Genomic DNA, 21,230 nt, shown 5'->3' with positions numbered 1-21,230 from the left:
AAATGGGACATATTTGGCAGTGGGACACGTTGCAGTTTGAATTTGTTCATTTACCCTAAAAACTGGAGGTTACGGTCACATTGTAGTTGCTAATGGCTGATTTTAAGTTAATGTCTCACTTGAATTTAATATTTTCCCAAGTAAAGGTTTATTCTACACAATTTCTTAAAAATGCAACTATAAAGTGCATATACATAAAAATGAATATGTTGGAAGACAGGACTCCCTTAGAAGTTGGTATTTCGCCCGGGGACAGTGCCTGATGTGAGTTCTTATCTGCACACATTGGCCGTTTCATCACTTTTAACTTTTAATGATTCATTTTGTGAGACCCTACTGAATACAGAAACTTTCCTCAAATACTCTCAAGTTACTCTGGAATCTCAAATGTGTACTTAAATCTCCACATTCATCTGCAGCCATGTTATGAGGCTTTTAGTTTCTTATGCCTCTATAAGAACAAGTTCATAACCCATTTATGCATCAAAGGAAAACAAATGTGATCCACAGTGTGAAAAGCACAAATAAAAACCTTGGAGTCAAAGGTAGAGTCACATTCTTGAACATTTATTTTGATGAACAGATTTGACACTTTCTAAATGATGATCCCTGATAACAGCAAACTAGAGGGAGCAAGCCCTGAAGGCTGTCCACCATGTTCCTCAACTCTCGCCTAAATGGGAGTCCAAGCTACAGCTGCACTCTGTGGCTGCCAAGTCGGAGAAAAGATCGCTGATGAGGGGGAAATAAAGACAATAGCTTTAAGATTTCACTTAAAATAAATTAGGCAGAATGGTCACTGCACAAGCAGGAAGCCAATGAAAACATGATGCCCGTTAGGAAGTGTATTAGTATGGATGTGTATCAGCTAATTGTCATTCTGACCAATTGTAATGGTCATTATCCTACGTCACTAAATGCACCATAGGCCTTATGGGACAATGCTAAAAGCAAAACCCAAGTTAATTCTTAATGGACTGTTAAATCCTTTGTTAAATCCTTTTACTCCTGTCATGCTGCATTAGTAGCTGAAACAGGAGTATCTGCCTCCATCAGAGTAACTGTGGGTGCACTTTCCACTTCATAATATGAGGTTTTACACATTCCATGGAAATAACACAGAAACAGACCACATATCAAGAGCTCACCTGCATTGCATCTCCTATAGTGACCGCATGTGTTGATACAAGTCTTAATGTAAAACACAAAGCATAAAATACATTTTTTTTTCTCTTGGAAAAAAGCCCATAAAAATATCTGAAATGTAACAAAATCTGGCATTGTGCCCTAAATTATGGGCAGGAGCCAGTCATGCAAAACCCCAACTCAGTCACAGGTTTAGCTTAAGAACAAGGTTTTATCTACATTAACTCTTCTACATCCCAGGTATAATCAGGTCTGTAACTTTAACACAGTGTGAAAAAAACATGACAGTAAAATCCAAATTAAAAAGTTGAAACTATCAAACAAAGACAGGAACTCAATGATAGATAATAATACAAGTTTTCCCTCAAAAGACTGCCACCAAGGAAGACAGTGCTCCTGTACTGTGCACTTCAGTCGAGCTTTTCCAACAAAGGGGAGCAGACTCAGAATGACCCGTAACAGCGACGCAAACTGAACATGCCAAGCTGAGGCAGTGACCGAGGAAGCCAAATGGAGTGCTGTTGACATCAGAGAGGGAATTTTCCAGTCCGGGAGCTCCAATAGAGAGGATGTGAGCCCTGCTGACTGCCTATTCAGTCAGAGGTGCCCAAGTGGGTTTCTGAGCCAGTTCACCTCCACAAAAGTCCTTCAGGAGCGACTGCGGTCCTCTTGGGTTCCCACCAGCATTTTACTGTACAGCTTCTGCTGCTCTTCTTTAAAGGTATCTTTAACCTTTCCACGCTTCAATCCTCCATCCCTAAACAAAGAGTTTCAAATTAGTGATCAGAAAAGAATAGCTGTCTGCCTTATTTTCGACTAATTAACATCATACACGTGTACAGTCTCTGCAGTAATGGTAAATGCTGGTGCTGATTGATTTACAGTAGGTGTCAATACGTCAACATGCACAATAGCACACTATGGAAGTGTAATTGCAGGCATAATAAATCTTATTAGATACACCTGTGATTGACAAGTCAAAATGTCAACTGTAAAAAAATGTTATTGTTCTGTAAGCTGCTTTTAACATTTTCATTAACCACATATGTCAAAGATGTGGACAACATATTACAATATTAGGCAGAAATTTCTATAGTATGTGGTTATCAACATATAGAAGATATTTGCTGTGACTGTTTATGTTTAGCACTTCATAAAGCTCAGAATATTTAAAAATGACTGCAAAGTTATGGTTGTTGCATTAACTAAAGAAAAGGAATTATATTAAATGACAACACTGTGGAAACACTAACAGCTGCAGTGACCATTTTTGTCTCTGTATAGTAAACAAATCTGGCATATTTCTAGCATTTGGCAGCAATGTGTAGGGGAGTCTGTAAGAACAGTGACAACAACAGACTGACCTTTTTCATGGCCAGGATTTTAAACTTGTCATAACAGGAAAAGCACAGGTGGAAGCGAAAACATTAACGATGGCTCTGCTGTATTAATAGGCCCAATAAGCCACTGCAGTGAGTGAGCATACAAGATACCAGGGCCAGAACCAGTTCAGCAAAGTTGAACTCCATGCTGTGATGGTTTTTGTGTACAACTGTTTATTTTATTTCATGAGGTGTCAGCCAGGAGACATCCTGTGTGTCTAGTGACACACACAAAGCCACAAAAAAGGGTGTAAGCCTTAATGTGACCCATCCTGTTCATAAATATCGTAAAGTACATATCTGTAGAAGGAAAACCAGCAGACACTGGACCAATCAAAACAAAGCAAGGTGAGCTGGGTGACCGTATCACCCACCTGCACTTTGTCGGCTTGTGAAAACACAAGGTGAAGATGCAGATTTTCATTATTAATGTTAATGATTACACCTTTGCTTTTCCTGCGATGCCATGTCAAAATGTCTCATAACTGCAGTCTGGTATGACGGCCATGTGTTTAAGCATGTTCATTATCCAAAGTCAGTCACAGGGTTTGTATGTGAAAGCGGTAGAAACATTGAGCTGAATGGGTTTTATCTTACCACAAGAGGTCGACAAGTCCACCTTGCCTGGCTATGGCTGCCTTTACACGGTTGGCAAACTGTACAGCATCCTCACCCTCCTGTTGGAGAAGATTGACATGAAGATAACAGGCAAACAAGCAATCACAACAAATAATTAACACAGCTATTGACATACCTATGTATAGCTATTATCAACTATAAAAACTTTATTTAAATATGGATCGCAATGCATATCACATGGTATGTTGTGAACGAAGGGTTCAGCTGAACAAATATGAGTCGAATTGTAAGTGTTGAACGCAACAAAACAATTAGTTGTTCTGCTAATATGTTGGTTGATTCATTCATCACAGAAGACCATGGAGTCTCACCTCTCTAGACATGGGGGGAAGGTACCACACGCTGCAGACGATGGCCCAGCTGCTCATCATTCGCAACAGGTAGTTGACCATTCCAAACTTACTGCTATTCCAGAAGGCGTCTCCAAATCGGGGATCATACTGTGAGGATCAAACACACCACAATGAACAGTCAAACCAGCATTATTTCAAACTAACTGTTGATAAAAAGTGAAATAACATGTAGCAGGTAAAGGTAACACAGTATCACTCTCACCTTGATGGCCACAGGGTAGACTGTGGCACCAATATCAAAACTGCCCTTCTTAAACATCATAACTGACGTGTTGTTAATGCAGGTACCTGGAGATTTAGAGAAAAAATAAATTGAGGGCTTTGAAAAATCGAGATGACTTTAATGTGATTATGAAGTCTTTCATTTCTGTACCAAATCATTAAACAAACTCACCTTCTGGAAAAATAAGAATAGGCAGTTTTGATTTATCTTCTACATGGTCACTCAATCTGCAAAACAAGAAGTATTAAAATCTCATTATTAGATTCTTGAACATATAAAATTAGTATTTAGAAACACCAACTACATTTCTTCCAAGTTCCACAAACAAAAGTTAGCAGACACTCAATTTCAATATAAAAATGTTCTTTGCAATGGCTTGAACTGATGTTCCCCCCAAATAGACTGAGGGAAAAAACTACAATAGTAAAAATTCAATAAAAACAAAGGTTGTAATACTACCTTTTGGCCACTAGATGTCTGTCTTTGACTTCTGAGCGTTCGAACCACACATGTGGGCAGGCCTTGACCATGGATCTCTGAATGACTCCCATCAAGCCACCATGAATTTGGCCAACCTGACACAACACAAACATTAAAATAGATACAAATCTTTTTCAGGGACAAAAGTCATCCCAACAAACAAGTAGGAATTGCCCCCCGGGGACAAATAAAGTTTTTTGAATTGAATTGAAGTAGCTGCCAGGGGAAAGAGTGATCAGTGTCTACTATTTTGTTGCTTCCTGGTAGGCATCAGTATAGTTACCATAGCATAGCAGCCGTCACTGGCCAAGATGATGACATCAATGGGTGAGGTGTGGTTGGCAACGCAGATTCCTCCATTTTTGGGTTTATTCTCACTGGAAAAGAGGAGACAGGAAGGGTAAGGGTGTTAATATCATGAAGGCACTTCCCAGAGGATTTATTAGCTGAAACAATGTTGAGTGTGGTAGCAGCAAGTGTCAAAATACACATTTAGTGCCCAATCCGACAAGACTTCTTGGAAGAAACAAAGCAACCCATAGGGATCTGTTAAAGGTTTGACCCCGGGAGCATGCAGGACTTGAACATACATTCCAAAGATAGAGTTACAATTTTAAATAGAGAGAGAGAGAGCAACACTTCCTGTGTCACTTGTGTATTTTTAGCCCCAGACTAGAGAGGAAAACATGTTATAACAGCTAGTCCTCGATGGCAGACATTTAGACATAAGAATTTATACAGATCTTTGCCTCAACTGTGAGTACTTCATCTGTATCAATGTGTTTTTTCCCTAATGAATTAAAAGATACAAATGCGCCTTTATTAAAACTTACTTCTCTAACTTCACAAAGTAACGGGAAGTAAAATCTTGATGTTCATGCAAAATCATGTTCTTATAAGAAACTACTTCTTTTTTGGCTAGCGCCTAAAGATATGGGTTGATAATTAATCAAACACACTTCCATCCACATAATGAGGGCAGTCTCACAAACAATGTCCGTTGATCTCACACTCACATGGCTTCTCATACGTCAATTTCAAATTAAGTCACACCTGCACTACAGCTAACCAGAAACAACTCCAGCTGTATTACAGATTCTAACTGATGGGCAAATACCAGTAGATAAATGCACCAACTTCCTCCTCTACATCCTGTTGCATGTGGCATCGTCTCAATAAAAGCTGTCAATAGTTGTTATGTTCCTCTTACATTCTTACTCTACCATATATTCCTCACTACCAACATCCACTTGGACCATAATACTACAGCACAATTTTGGATCCATTCAGGAACATGAAACTTGTGCTTGCAAGACAGCATTGGGCTTTGTGTTTTAAAAAGTGGCTGCAGCTTGACTGAATGTGCCTTGGCTTTGTGTATGAGAAAGCACTACTGACTAGGGCTTTGTGCTTCACCTGGGCTCATATGTCAGCTGCAATGAATATGAATGTACAGTCAAGGCCACAGGCACCTCACTTTCATACTCACACTCTGGGTTCTCACATTTCAACTGCAAACACACCTTGGTTTCTGTTCTCTAAGGATAACTCATCTGACATTATATAATCTCACACAGGCCTGTCATGGGAAGAGATCTGCGGTGGATCATGTTTGAGAAAGAAGAACAATGGGACGATGTGAGCTAGAAGAGCAGCATTTGAGCGGCTTAGTTTGTTTTCTATTATTTAATATGACCCTGGTTTCAAATTTATGATAACTTTAAATTAAAAAGATTAACTGTTCTTATCTTCTGCTTAATGTCATGACATTTAAAAAGCTATCAGTTGTAACATGGTTCCTCATGAAATGTTTGTGGCCTTATGTAAAATGTAATACTTTATAATATCAAATTCGTAAGATACCATTTGTAGGGATTGGTGGATGTTGTTTTTTTGGGCCAATACAGAGACACAATAACAGATAAACATTAGCAAATAAAGGAAAATATGTTTGCTTGTCAAATGTGAGCATCAGTGCAGAGTTCTGCCCAAATAAAAAGAGTCTACGCAGGTTTTTTTAAAATGCGGGTCAACCCGCTAGAAATCGCCTATTGACCCCATTCCCACTGGCAAGGCAGCCCGTCTGTTTTATCTGAAGCGTTACGATGGACGTCAATGATGTCACATTTCACAGCACGAATGCACCGGAAACAGTTGTAACAGAAGAGAAAACAACAATAGACCACATTCCAAATTCCTTCCTTTTTTTAAGAACGCCACCAGCGGATGTTGCTAACGCGGCATCACTTCGCGTGGCACAATTTAGCGTGTTCAACTGGGTATTACATTTAGATCAAAGCCAAGCTGATGAAAAACCCATGTCTTCTGCAGAGTCAATTGACCCGGGTGTAAATGCTGAGTGTACACATTCCCATTGCAAACAAAAGCCTGATTTTAGCGGATTTAAGTGGGATTTTTGACCAGTGGGGAAAAAAGGTACTATTGATGTCAATAATCAACAGCAGCACTGCTACACTTTTTGAACCGAATTTTAAGGTACAGACTTTAAACCAAGTGCTAGTGGTGTGGCTACATGCGATAACTTAATATAAAAGGAAAAAATATATTACATATCTATTAATATTTTCTGTGAGAACTTAAGGCACAGTATGCAAGAGAAAAGAAATTGAGAAATTGACAAGTTGAGAAACTGCATGGAAGTCCTGGGGGGAGCAAATAGAGAAGTAATCAACCAGCAGCAGCACCTATCATGCTAACCTTTATGATACAGATTAACAGAACCAAAAAAAAAAAGTTTGCAAGTTCTAACCAAATATGAGTGCATTTATTATGCTTTCATTAAAGAATATACAGGGTTTACAATAATGTTTTCTTAATATGGCTGGTATACTGTCACCTCCATGGCTTCAAAATGACTATTCTTGCTGCTATGAACAGCACTGTGTGTAATCTCACAGTGTTTGTGGCTGACTGCCAGTGCATGTGGTTTGAGGAAACCAGCCTGGCTGCAATGGGTCTCTTATGGATTATTGTTTTGCTTCAATTACTTCTGTTGACATTATTACCAGAAGTCATTTTCATTTGACTAAATAAGTCTTTCAGAACCTGAACTAACACACATATGCTGTGTCTTCCCTTTTACACATCCTGTCCTTGTCTGATAGGGACTGTAAACAGGAAGTCTGTTGCTGTGTGAAAAAGTCTACCGTTCTATGTATGAAGAGTCAATAACAATGACATTTACTGCGTAGTTCCTTTACCTGTCATGGTAGGTTATAATGGCAGTCAGAGCTCTGACACATATTCTGTAGCACATCAAATGGACCTTTTCACTCAGGAAGTTTTTCAGCCTGCAAGAAGAAGCATACAACAGCATGATTTACTTTGTGTGTCAAGACAACAAAGTAAGAGGATCACATATCACATCCAGGGATCTGAGCGAATACTTTTGAGGAATGAAAAAACAGACCCGCTTGACCATCATTCTCACCTTCCATTCGGCAGTAGCCCAACAAGACAGGTGAGGAACACAAGGAGGCCTACACCAGTAAAGGCAAGAGTTACCCTGGTGGAGAGACAGACAGGCAGGTTACACATAATCCTATACAGAAAGGAAGGATTTCATGTTTAGGTTCAACAAATTTAAAAATAATTAGTCTTTCTTCTGACATTTAAATGCAAGAACATGAACCTCAGCCTGTCTGTGCTACAAGCTTTCACTTGACAGAGTAACCACTCAGATAACATGTAAAGGCCATACGTAATGCTATCCAGAGGAGCAAGGTTCTTGTTATTAATTCAAAGTATCACCTCCTCTCTATTTCCTGCTGTCACTGATAATAGACTCCAGAACCTGCATGAGGGCAAATCAGGCAATGGCCAACAGGTGGACTTAATCTGGATGAACCAATCATCCAGGGTTGGAGAAGGTGCTGATTAAATTGTGCGAGGATTATTCCAACATTAGAGAGGTGAAGATTCCATGCTCGTGGGTGACTAACTGGACTCTGGACACTATTCAACTGGACAAGCACTGAATGAGAGAATCCATTAGCTGGGTGGGAAACTAGAATGATGTCTGTCTGTGTGGCGGTGGCCTGATTCGTCTCCCCACTGGCAGCTGGAAATGAGCCAGGCAGGCTTAGTACTGAGTCACTGTCCCTGTGCCTCTCTAAGCTGACCCTGAACGAGGATCTCCCTCTTTAACTCCCCGCATGTGCCAGCGTTTAAAGTTAGTTTTAAACCACATACAGTAAGCCACAATCCATGAATTTTCATATTCTTTAACAAGGCTGCACGCTGTCTCCTCACAAAATTAATATAACATCAGAACTTCCCAGTGTCAGTTCACCACAACATTTATCTTATGACTAGTGCTGCAACTAACGTTTTTCATTTTTATTTATATTTCGTTTATCGTGAGCTTTAATAGTGACCACACTAAGAATAATTAAACATAGATCAGGCCAGCAGAAATAGGAGTGCGTCAGGCACACGTTATTACCAAATGTGGCAAATAAAAATTTAAAGGGCTAATTTAGTCACTGAAAAATATGAAATTTTAAAGCAGTTGACCTATACAGTTTTGGGGGGAAATGAACAGTTACATTTTCAATCATGTACCGAGGAAACGCACAACATTTTTGAGCCTTCCGTTAAGGAAAATTTAAGCCTGTGATTTCAGATAATGCGTGGCTCATTGGGTAGCAGTGTCCCATCCCAGCAAAAAGGCTCTGGATTTGAACTTGAACCTGTGAGCTGAGGTCCTTCCATTTTCTTCAAAAACATTCACATTAGGTGGGTTAGAGAGTATATTGGCTATAAATGTGAACATGTTGCCTGTGTATATGCATACTGCCTCTGTAACCGTGCACAGGTAATAGCTCTGTTGCTGGTCTGGCTTTGTCTTTTTGGTGATAATCCTCCAAACGCCCAGGCATCCTGGACTACCCACCATGTACAGTTGGCAGATTTTTACTTCAGCTGTGACTACTCAAAGAGAGTCACACCGCCTCAGAGGCTGATTTGTATTTGATGGAGACAAAGATACTGACCAGTGTGAACACATTGTAACACTGGGTAATAAAACAAACCAAAATGAAGTCAATAAATACAAAAATATTTTTTAAATTAATAAAAAGCAGGGGTTTTATCACTGAGACTTTGTATCAGACACACATACTGTTGAAGTGTGTTATTCAAATCCAAAAGTTAAATTTAGTTAAAGGCAAAATAAAAACAGACTGATACGGAGGACACACATTTCCTGCTGCTGCAGAACCCAAGAGCTGTGTTTTACTGATAAGTGCTTTGAATTACTGACATTGTAATACGAGAACAAGTGTCGATGTCAAAGCCAAATTTAGCTATTATGCATTGTGGTGGTTATTTATACAGGAAGGGATACATTTCCATTCCAGGACCTGATTCAATGTGTTCAGTTTTCCTTAATACTTGTGTCGAACAGGGTACCCTTCTAATATCAAACAGGCTCTCTGTTTGAGTTACAGCTAATACCTGAGAGGCAGCAGGAAGCCATAGCGGATCAGCAGGCCTAGCCCCCATAGGACGGTCAGCCTCAGGCTGATGTAGTGGAAGTTGTTGTTGCTGCGAGTCAGCAGATTCCAGGACTCCAACTCCTCAGCAGAGAACCTCTTGGTCACCTCATCGTCCATGATGCTCTCCACTCCTCGCCGAGCAAAATAGAAGATGTCGGACATCTCAAACTCAGAGGCTGAGTCCAGGTCTCTGTTGCTGCCGCTCCGCCGGATCTCCTTGATCTCCTCCTCCAACGAGGTGGGCTCCTTGGCAATGATAGCTAGAGTGGCCCAGACAAACAGAATGTCAGCAACACCTCTGCAACAAATACACCTTGAGAACATGCACGCATGCACAAAAAGACAAATCTTACCATTAGAGTAGGGTTTGTACAAATGGTGATTCTTCTCTTTGGCTCCTCTCTCTATCCTAAGTGTGGCCCACTACAAAGAAAGAGCAAAGATATATAAAAATACAAGAGTGACACAAAATACATGTCTCTTCATTCACAGATCAAACAATAACATAGATGTATTAATGTAAAACAGCTGTTCATTGTGTAGCTCAATTTGAACATTCAAGTTCATTGTGATCAGACTCACAGCTGCTTACTTCTAAGTTTTCAACTGTTAATCTCTCTGGTCGGAGTGAGGTTGTTAATGTTGTAAACTGTCTGGGTGCAAATTTAACAAATTTGAGGAGACAAGATTCTAAATTCTCAGAAGTTAACATTAATGGCTTCATCCAAAAAACTAACACTATAATGTGCACTTCTCCTGCTTCCATATGGAGAGTGCATTCTCTGCATGCTAAGATGGGGGGAAAAAAACAGATTGTTTCAAGTGAGAGGCAGGAAAAGGACACAATGTTCTAGCTGGAAGACAAGCAGATCAGGAAATGATTGTACTGGATGGGTTTCACTTTTCCAACAAGTCCCAGACTCATGACAACTCCTGGGTTTGTATGAATCAATCAGTGATAGGGAATAAAAACAGACAGCTGACAGTAGATTTACTCAGATAAAACTGGAATTAGCCTGGAGCACCTTGAAAATACTTCCAAGAATGTTGAGTGATGGTGCCTCCACTTTAAGGCTGCAGAAGTCATGCTGAAAAAACTTACACCTCTGTCATACTTTTACTTTCTTTACATTATCTGAGGGTAAACATTTTTTCTAACTTAGGGCAAACTAAAACCTGTTTTGTCTTTACACAGGATACATGACAGCCGAGTTGGAAATACATTTTCATTTCATAACATTTTAATAACTTTCTAAAGCACAGACTATTTGAGGATTGACCATATTCAGCCCAGAGCTGTGATACGTCCATTTGATTGATCTAGTCTAGTCATATTTACTCATATAGAATTGGCACACATAGTATTAGCTAACTTAGCATTCCTTTTGCCCTCAACAGAGACCTTTAAATCGTGTCTTGACAAGTCGTTTTACTGAGTCAGTGTACTAAAATGCAGCTGTGCTTGACAGTTATGATTCTTTGGGTGGAGAGAGGAGGCGCAAACAAGCTTGCAAGTGGCTCCAGAGCTGCATGTCAAAGAGGAAGTTTTTACTAATTTATCCCCTATGAAATATTACAGGTGTGGGATGACAGCACACTTTCATTTCACTTAAGTAATCAGGATAAGCCCAAACAATTGCGATTCATGTGATCATACTGATATCATCAAAATATGTTTAAAACTCTTAAAATGACACCAAACATACTGGAATTACTTTACGTTTCTTTCATAAACAAATAATCTTTTTTAAATCACAGATAGGAAAGAATTTCTTTTTTAGTGAAAGTTCTTAATGAAGGTAATCCTGAGGTCCACCTGCATAAATAAAAGGGTAAATAAATGGTGTGCAACTCGTTCTTTAGTTTGGAATCCATATTATTCTGCACATCCAATCCAACTTTTTTTGTGGGGGATACAATGGGAAGACGGAGCATTTAGCTATTGTGACAGGTTTAGCATTTTGGAATGACTGGGCAGGAAATCAATATAGGACTGTACATTATTGAGCTAGACAGCTGTTTCAAGTCACTCGTGAGGATATTCACGATTACTGCAACAATGGAAATTCACCACGATCAACTTATCGAGTGTTTCTATTGCGATATGTGATGAAATCGTACATCATCTGATCACCATTTGTCAAAATGATGAGCCAACACTCAATACAACACTTTGAGCAACTTGTTGCAAAAACAAAATGCAATTGTGGGTAGGGCAAATGACAATCCTCATTTTTAATTTAAGCCTGAAATTGAGACCAAGCAATGAGACGTATGCAAATAGTTCAAACAAGAAAACATTGCTTCAGCTTCGCACAGTCTGTCCTTTGACCTTTTCTCTGAATCTAATGGTTGTGACTGGAATAACGAGCTAAGAACGTCTCTCATATCTCCCGCTGGTCCATTTATTTCTGGCACAAGCTCTGCTCTCAGAGGTACATGCTGGAAAGTGATGACAGCTTTAGTCATAAAGATACACCAAAGACAGCAGAAAGAGAGAAACTGGATAACTGTGTCTGGAGTCACATAGGAGAGGAGACCATTAAATGGTAAACAACTAGCCTCATTGCACATTAATCTGATGCATTAATGCCATCACTTGTGATTCAAACTCATTTCTAGAAAGTAAAAACCACAAATCAGTAAATAATGTTCCAGGCTGCTGGAGCCACGTCACAGACAACAGCTACTGACAAGGTCTGTACCACCGTTTTCTCCAGTTACATAACAAGGGAGAAATAGACCTGAGGCTGTGATGTTAATCTGTATCAGCCAGTGAATAATACAATGGCTGGCTGGCTGGATGCTAAAGGCAAACATAGAGCCTGCAGGTAACCATTGGCCTGAGATATGCATGAGAAGTCAGAGATTTTAATTAACTTCACCAGAGCTGAAGCTTTGAATAATTGTTTAACTGCTTTGCAGAAGCCACAACTATTTGTACTGATTAAAGGGCAGACAAAAGGCACAACAGACAAATCAAACATAGGCTGGCCTTGAGGACCGGGTCAACAACTTTGACAAACTAGTTTCTAAAGAAACAGGATGTCTGGCAGGAGCAGGAGCCATGCAATTAAAGTTGGATCTGTGCAAGAACATTAACACACCTTCAAACTTACTTTTAAATTGTGTGTGTATGCTGTGTTTCCACTACATCCTCAGCTTCAACCCAAAAGTGATCATTTATGATTGACACAACACCTTAAATTGCAATTAAAACTCTTACCTCAAAGATCTTTAACAAGGTTTTCATGTAGAGACGTCGGATGCCAAAAGACACCCCGAAGATGGCAGGCACAATAATGAAGACCAGCAGCAGTGTGAACCACACGGTGAAGGAGATGCCAAGGAGGATACACACCAAATTGTCAAAAGGGTTGAAGAAAAGCTCCATCTTGACTTCAGGAGGGCGTTGAACTCTATCAAATAGTTGAAATCAGAGGGCAGAGCAAATGGCAGTGGAGGTACGGCTCTCCAACTCCTGGCCCCAAGTGGCCCTTATCTTTCGTCAGAAAAAGGCCTTCATGAAGATAACTAGGGGTTGGCGCTTCTCCTCACACTGATCAGGGAATCAACACAAATACATGTGGCCATCTTGAGGTTGCCCTCTTGGGCAATGTCACGGAATTTCATTGCTTTCAGCATTAATCTGCCTCTGAAATTCATGTGAATTCAATTCCAAGAAAAGGGAAGTCTTCGAAGCAATGGTGATGAAACACAGGCAGGTCTTTGCTGCAGATGTCCTCTGCTGTTTGTGCAACGCGTCCCGCTGGTGGAAGAAATGTAAACAATCTGAAACAAAAACAACTGTGCACAGCAGGTGGTTCTCTTGTCTGGGGCAGATCCAGGGGCTCTGCAGCTCGGTGTCACACAGATCTGCAAAGATGTAAAAACAAACGTTTAGGGTGACACATGTCACGATATGTCCTCTATGACCTGAGTAATGAATCATGCAACACTGAAAACGTATCCTCGTGGCAGTCTCCTTTGTATGGATATTAAACACCTTTAAACAAAGTTAATGCTAGCCTTTCTCTATCATGAAAAGTGATGTCCCCAGTCCTAAGAGGAAGGTGAATAATGGGTCATGTATCCATTTTCAGTGAAGTTTACATGCCAAAATTGCTGTTATCAGCCTCGGGGCAGAGATAACGTCAGAGGCCCTCTGTCCTCATCCCCTGTGATGATGCTGCAGGACGGCTAACGAGAGGCTCCATCCCGCCGTGTAAAAAACCCCACCGGGTTAGCTAGGCGCATCATTAAAAACAGTCCGCGGCTAACACTTGCTAGGATAATTTAGCCACCACAGAGACAATAGATTAGGAGCACGACCTGAGCTGGCGGCGGGTCGTGAGACTGAAGACTCCTGTACTCACACGGATGATTTAAAGTCTGAAGTTAGCTCTTGGCCTCCGAGCTAACGGTTGTGCTAAACGTTGTCTCTGCCGCGCTCCGGCTCGAGCAGCTAGCTCCTCTCGCTCAGCTCACTCCGGAGTAACGTTACAGTCCCGGGGGATACATGAAATGCTGAGCCGACCTTTTTGTTCTCAGCCTGGACTCGTACCGTGGATTTAGTATCATACCAGCTGTCCGCCGAGCACACCGTTACCACGCATTTAGTTCAAAAGACTTGAGAGTTAACCTACCTTCAGTCACGTTGTGTTCCAGCGCCGGTACAGTAGGGTTTCTCTGGCCGGTCACTTGTCTTTGTCTTGCGGACTGTAGCCAAACTCCACCCGGCGGACAACATGGGCAGACAGCGGGCGGCTCGACGCTGCTACGTAATTAAAACGAGCAGCCCTCAGCCGGACCCACGTAGCAACGCTCAGTCGTGCCCTGACACCTGGTGGTCAAAGTGAGACACTACACCGACACTTTAAATTATAGCCGTAAAAACGTTTGACCACTAGAGGCGCTATAGAGCAAAGATTTTGATAGATGGATCTTTCAATTAAATGTTTTAAATTATTGTTTTTAAATTACTTTTGAGTTTATGTAATTTGCATTTTGAAACAAAAAATTTTGCGGTGAAATAAATACAAACACAAAACTGTTCACTTTATAAAGGCTTTATTTCTTCATTTCTGCTCAATATTCCCTCCCCATCACATCTAAACATTGACGGACTGACAGCAAGACTAAAAAAAATAAAAAATAAATAAATAAAACTAAACTGAAAACATAAAATGAAGTTATTCAAGTCACAAGTCTGTACTTCCAAGTTAAGTCTCAAGTCAGTTATTTTCTGCCAAGTCAACTTGCAAATGATCACAGCAATGACTCGAGGCATATTTAAGTATTTAATGTCATGTTATTCTCAAATAAGACACATTTTAATCCCCAGGGGTAAACTTTACGACAGGTGGCCTACTTAGTCTTTGTCTTTGAATCAGTCTTTTTCGTCTACTGATTTGTACTGTATCATACTGTTGTGTTTTGTCTCGTTTGCATTGGTTACTTGTAAAGGAAATTTTCGAAAACTGATCTACTGGACTGCACTTATATTTATCACACTCGTAAAGGGTATCTACTAAACGGCCAGTCCTATTGTCTTCAGAAATCCACTTTTAAGATATTTTTATTGGCCGCTTTAAATCTATGATGTGGGAAGTTAGCAGAGATCATCAATTTAGTGTAGGCAGACCAGTGTAAAGACTATGCCTAAAATTTGATATCAGTTTGTATTTTCAAATTACAAATAACTTCGTATTTTAACGAGCAGTACTGTATTGTTTTTATTTTAATAGATTTGATAGCATTTGCATATCTAAAAAAAAACACTTTATCTGTGCCCATGAGTTCATTCAAATGAATTAAAAAACATTAGTAACTGTTAAATTATTAAGATGTAATGGTTGAAAAACAAAAGGCTTTTTATCTCCACTGCATTTGGGAGGCGGCAGAAATCTGATTCCTCTCGTCTGCACAGGCCCTCGAGGTAAGTTACAAAATATTTAAAGCATTTGACTCCAGCATACTGAAATAACAAAAACTTTTTTTTTATTCACACATTTACAACCATGTACAGTCGTGTCAAGTAATTTCAACAGTACTTAAATTTGGCACAGCATTCAACCTTTGAACCCTGAATTAATTAATATGCCTGTTCCACAAGAAGAAAATAAATTTATGTTCATAGATAGTGTATTTCAACATGTCATTACAGCAAGTCTGCACGGCCATCGTTCTTGTATAACACGCCAGGTTCCAGGGACAGTCCATAGTAAGGGTAAACATCACGACCCACCACAAGTGCGTCCACCTGTCAGACTTGAGGACGCTCAGGTCTCCACCGCTCTGATGAACATCAAGAACAGCTCTCCAGTAGAGCCTCGAAGTCTGGGGAGCAAACCATTTTGTGTTTGACGTTCCCTAACACGGACATGTCGCCTGTTCTTCCCTCTGTACCAATAGAGACCAGCTCCTGAGAAAGAAGAGAAAGGCACGTCAGAAATGTTTATAATTCTGATTCTGTAAGATAAGATTATATAACAGAGACAAGCACAGATAGGAGCAGGGACACTGTCATACCTGGAAGAAAGAGCATGTTGTTCCTAGAGACACATCAAGTGTCACCTGTCCCAGTATGAGCTGTACTCGGCCAGACTTCCTCACCAGCATCTTTCCTACGAGACCCTCCCGCAGGTCTTTCAGATTGCAGTTGTTCTCTTCAGCTTCCTGCTCCTGTTTCACATTGAAAATCACATTTAAACACATAACCTCTATATTGTCATATATTTTACATGTAAGACAAGAACTTTATCTACCTGAGTTTCTGTTTTCAGCAGCAGAGACTGTCCGTCCTCTGACTGCACCTCTGTTTTCACCGGCTTGTGCTCCACAGTAGGCGGCTGGCCGGGCAGCGAGTCGGGCAGCTGCATAAAGAACAGCTCCTCTCCTTTGCTCAGACTCCATCTGTGCAGCAGGTCAGGAAGAACTTCAGGCTCAGGGAGAGGAGGAGGCTTAAATGTTGCTTCACTCTTCTTGATTTCAGTTTCCTCTGGCTCCTTTTTCACTGGAAAGAAGATAATGTGCATTTTAAGAGAGCAGCAAGATGCTTATCATGGATTTCCTGCTTTCAGGATACCAGTATCGCAGATGTCTCAAAAACAGCCCATAGTGCTGGATCTGGTATCAGTGAGTACGCACGTCCCATTAAGTGTCCCAGTAAAAGTCATGTCAGTGAGTCAGCATACCAGCTCTGTAGAAGCACAGTAGTTTCTGGCACAACTTCGCTTACTTCTAAAGGTGCACGGAGAAGGGAAAAAAATCTAAAGAGGTCAAAAAGTTCCAGCAACACTTGTAGTATATAGAACAACTTTATTATTAGACTTTATTTTAATTCTATGCACTACAAGTGTTGCTGGAGCTTTTCCTGCCTTGACAAGTCAAAATGTCCGCTGTGAAAATGGTCCAATGCCCCGAAATGGGACCCTGGCCCTTCTCAGCAGCAACTCGTACACCTGTATGCTAGTCAATATCCATAAACGCAGCGACTTTAAGGACATATCAGGAAACTTACACTTGTCCTTTGCGTATCCGTTGGGTGACAGGGGAAAATATGTCAAAAGTGGCAAAAAACCTTTTAAAAAAGTTTCACCAAATAAAACCCCCGTTTTCCCATGTATAAATTATTTTTCGCTGCTCTAAAACAGCAGCCTACACAGCAAGTTGCACTGCTGCCACTGGCAACTACTGCTGCCAATAAAGTTTTCTGCTTCAGTGGCTCATTATGAAGTAAATGTTGATTGCATAATATAATGGATAAAGAATAATGAAACCATTAGAGTTTACATTGGTTCCCTATAAACCTCACTAGCACAATTCAATTTTGTCTGCCACCAGGCACGCGGCCACCAGGGACAAGTAAGATTAACAGTCTAGTTGTCTTGCAACAGCAGCACCAACAATATTACCACTTGGAACGTTGGGGGGAGAAGTTGTCTGTTGCCACTTTAATGTAAAATTACTCAAACCTGGCATGATGTCAACAATTTGGCAATATTTTACAATGAAAAAAATTGGTGATACATATATATATATATAGATATATATATATATATATATATATATATATATATATGTTGACTGATGGTCAAACTAGATAATAAAAGCAAGTTATGTGGCAATAAGTCTGTGGGTGTTCATGTTTTACAAAGAGTTTAACCTGAGCCAGGCCATGCAACAATAACAATCATATCACATCCATACAGGGTGAGTAGTATACAGCTGTTAAAAGAATAACAATAATATGCATATTTTTTTAACGCACTGGTATCTGATTCATACTCAGTGTTGACAGATACACAAGTATAGTGAAAACAACAAAAGTCTGCAGTTACCTTCTACAGCAGAGTCCATGGGTTCAGCATCCTCCTCTTCCTTTTCAATTTTAACAGCAGCTGCACTAAACTCCTCCTTGAATCCCCATCCTGACACAGCGAGAGGGAGCTGGACAGGGCAGCTCCTCTGCTCGCTCCTCAGGAACGGATCGTCTATGAACTGAAAGAAAGCAAGAGGAAAGGTAAACTCATGGAAAATGCTAAAATAAAGCTACTGATTTAAGACGACTTACGTTATCTCTCTCCAGATTGCGCAGGATCTCTTTGGTCTCCTCCTCAGTCTCTCTCTTCTCCTTCTTAATATTGATGATGGGTGAAGGTCCCACGCTCGGAGCATCTCTCTCGTTTTCATAACCGCCTGTGTGCAATACAGAGACACACTTAAAGAAAGATGACACAATGATGCATGTGTGGAGTATTAATTATAGTGAGTGGTTATTGAGTGGTTATCCAGCTGAGCTAATACCTCTCTTCTTCATCATCATCTCCGCAGGCCCCTGTTCAAAAATAGAGTGGGACTGGATGACCTCCGGGCGACCCCGGCCCCTGCCTCGATCTCTCGGGCCACGACCTCGCTCTCCATCCTTCCTTTCTCTCCTGTGCCCACCGTCAACTTTCGCTCTGTTACGACAGAAGTTATTAGTCAAGAGTCAGAAAAATGTTGTGTTTTTTTCTCAACATCAATTATGAACTTACTCCTCTTTGACTTTTCGTCCGATAATGTTGGGTGTGAAAGTTTTCTAAAAAATAAAAGACAAATACAGTGATTAAGTATGTGAACAGTTACAAAAGAAAACTGATCATATATCCCTATTCACTGACTAGATATTTCAGATCACATTTGTGTTGTGGCTGAGGAATTATTGAGAAGATCATTTTCTACAACTCTCTGTAACAACGCGACACAACACATTACCTTCTTCACTCCTCCCAGGGTGAGGTCTCTAGATCGCATTGAGGGGAGACGGCCCTGAGAGATGGCTGTTGGACGGCGGCCCGTCAGCAGTCCCGCATTGCTACCTCCAGGGGTCGGCGCGCGTTGACCACTGGGGTCACCAGAGCCCGAATCTGCCATCCTACCCTGGAGACATTCAGCAAGAGGAATAAAGACTTGTGACTGATTATTTAAATGAACGCTAATGCAGGTAGTCTTTCTATAGATATTGTCATTTTCATTGGACAAGAGCAATTAGCAATTAATTCCTCTCTGATAGTGATATTATTGGAGAGTTTATTCAACCTGTCCAAAAAGTATGATAGTGAATACAAACTGAATTGTCATTATTGATATTCAGTAAAATAAATGTAATCAAATAAAAAAATAACATTATAATCCAAAAATTTCCATCCCATCACTTTTAAACAGCGGCAAACTGATAGCCACACTAAAGAAAATTAAAAAACTAAACTGAAAACATGAAATAGACACAGACAAGTCATTTGAGTCATCATGTCTTAGGTCAAGTCAAGTAACGAGTCTCTAACGTCCAAGTCCAAGTCGAGTCTCAAGTCATTTGTTTTCAAGTTGCCAGTGATCAAAACAGTGACTCGTCCACATCTCTGACATCAGCAATGATCAGTCACCACTGATGACATCTTCAGATCTTTATACTGACTTCTTTTGTGCTGAAAAGAACACAGCTCCTCTGCAGCTAACAGAATGACATTGACAATTAACTACTGAAGTTAACTACTAACTCGTAATGCATTAATGCAGTCACAGTTTTGTAAAACAGTTGCTTAATTTCTCTGCATGGAAGTTTATCTTAACAGTAAAGCCTAGATGATGATGACTTGCGAGTACTATACTTGAGTAACCAAATTAAACTGTTTAGGAAAACAAAAATATTTTAAAAAATGTATTTTTGTACAGCATTTATAAAGTATAATATCATTCAGAATACCTTCTTTTGTCTCACAGGTTTTAATTACCACAGAGCAGATTAAAATGAGACTAACTATTATGGTCATTGTTGATTAATCTGTCAATTATTTATTTTTTGGACTATAAACTGTTAAAAAATGGTGGAAAATGTTGATCAGTGTTTTCCAAAGCCCAAGAGGATTTCCTTAAATGCGTAGTTTTGTCCACATGCAAATGTGTTCAGTTTACTGTCACAGGGGAGGAAATAAACCAGAAAATATTCACATTTAAGAAGCTGGAATCTGAGAATTTTGACTTTTTGTCTTGATAAATTACTCAAACCAATTAACTGATCATGAGAATAGTTGCCAAGTTATGTAACAGTTGACAGCTAATTGATTAAATGTTGCAGCTCTATATGGAAACTTTGAAAAAATACAGTTACTGATCATTCACACTGGCATCATTTGGATGCCAGACAGGACTGTAATTTAATGTATGTGTGTTATTGTTGTTTCATTGTTTCTGTAGCCTACTTGATCTTATACTATTCAAACATGTGTCAGGTCAGTATAACTTTTGCCTGAGCATGAAACGAAGAAGACAAACAGGCTTCTTTTAACTGGAGGCATCAGTGATCCCTACAGGATGGGCCTCTGCATGTTTTCAGTTCAGTGACATAAACAACACAAACAACTGGCAGCCATTTTAACTCTACAAGCCAAATGACCAAGTCAAACCTCTCGTTTACATCGCGACCATGGCTCCTAACATTTAGACATTTCTTTCGCCAACAACACAGCAGAAATCCAGCAACACGTGGCCAAATGAAAACACGAATACGAGGATTGAACACAGGTATGTCGCTGCCAGGTGTAACTCCCAACACACGCTGCTCCTCCACACACTCACGTTATGATTCCTCGGATGTCCTGGTTAGATATTGATCCCAAACGTGTGACAGAAGAGTCATTACAAGTTGTTTTGTGCTAGTGCTGTTTCTGACACTGCAGGACGGGCGGCGCCATGACACTTCCGCATTGTCACCAGCCGGTGTGTTGACGACGATCAAGCCTGCGCAGAGAGACCCGCAGTCATCATTTAGCTCTGGTGTGACTATAATTACACGTCGTTTGGCTTAGTTTTCTGGACTATTTGTATATTAATTACGAGTTCACAATAAAACAATGATAAGATGTACAGAAAACAACCGGTAAATCAACAAATAATGAGATATTGTATCTTCTTGAGTCAGTATAGAGTTGACACACAATCTAAAGAA

The 21,230-nt window shown here is 40.2% G+C and overlaps 2 protein-coding genes across 2 annotated transcripts; both read right to left on the bottom strand.

Moving 5' to 3' along the window:
* Positions 1–546: 546 nt before the first annotated feature.
* LOC140996789 (glycerol-3-phosphate acyltransferase 4) lies at positions 547–14,503 on the bottom strand. The gene is made up of 13 exons (XM_073467275.1): positions 14,389–14,503; positions 12,969–13,618; positions 10,096–10,165; positions 9,702–10,002; positions 7,675–7,749; positions 7,445–7,534; positions 4,507–4,600; positions 4,203–4,318; positions 3,915–3,970; positions 3,723–3,808; positions 3,479–3,607; positions 3,126–3,205; positions 547–1,903 (listed from the first exon to the last, which is right to left on the bottom strand). The coding sequence occupies exons 2-13, from the start codon at positions 13,134–13,136 to the stop codon at positions 1,795–1,797; spliced, it is 1,374 nt and encodes a 457-aa protein (XP_073323376.1). The 5' UTR covers positions 13,137–13,618; positions 14,389–14,503; the 3' UTR covers positions 547–1,794.
* Positions 14,504–15,717: 1,214 nt separating this feature from the next.
* polr3d (polymerase (RNA) III (DNA directed) polypeptide D) lies at positions 15,718–20,971 on the bottom strand. Its single transcript, XM_073465341.1, has 9 exons — positions 20,861–20,971; positions 19,001–19,165; positions 18,781–18,824; positions 18,551–18,705; positions 18,318–18,442; positions 18,085–18,244; positions 16,510–16,757; positions 16,274–16,426; positions 15,718–16,166 (listed from the first exon to the last, which is right to left on the bottom strand). Exons 2-9 carry the CDS (start codon positions 19,157–19,159, stop codon positions 16,050–16,052), a joined length of 1,161 nt encoding a protein of 386 aa, XP_073321442.1. The 5' UTR covers positions 19,160–19,165; positions 20,861–20,971; the 3' UTR covers positions 15,718–16,049.
* Between the last annotated feature and the right edge of the window lie 259 nt (positions 20,972–21,230).

The sequence above is a fragment of the Pagrus major genome, chromosome 5 (genome assembly GCF_040436345.1).
Source record: "Pagrus major chromosome 5, Pma_NU_1.0".
In the NCBI taxonomy this organism is placed as follows: domain Eukaryota; kingdom Metazoa; phylum Chordata; class Actinopteri; order Spariformes; family Sparidae; genus Pagrus; species Pagrus major.
Note: the sequence above shows the minus strand (reverse complement) of the source record. Positions and strands in the feature narration are given on the sequence as shown.

Bases quoted from the DNA above. Each gene is read 5' to 3' on its own strand.
- LOC140996789 (XM_073467275.1), bottom strand. From the start codon at position 13,136: ATGGAGCTTTTCTTCAACCCTTTTGACAATTTGGTGTGTATCCTCCTT. The intron at 10,166-12,968 runs GTAAGAGTTTTA...CTTTCTTTGTAG, and splicing joins CCTTGTTAAAGATCTTTGAG to TGGGCCACACTTAGGATAGA. The intron at 3,608-3,722 runs GTGAGAGTGATA...TGATCCTCACAG, and splicing joins TCTACCCTGTGGCCATCAAG to TATGATCCCCGATTTGGAGA.
- polr3d (XM_073465341.1), bottom strand. From the start codon at position 19,159: ATGGCAGATTCGGGCTCTGGTGACCCCAGTGGTCAACGCGCGCCGACC. The intron at 18,825-19,000 runs GTAATGTGTTGT...TTTATTTTTTAG, and splicing joins CCCTGGGAGGAGTGAAGAAG to AAAACTTTCACACCCAACAT. The intron at 16,167-16,273 runs GTATGACAGTGT...CTTCTTTCTCAG, and splicing joins CAACATGCTCTTTCTTCCAG to GAGCTGGTCTCTATTGGTAC.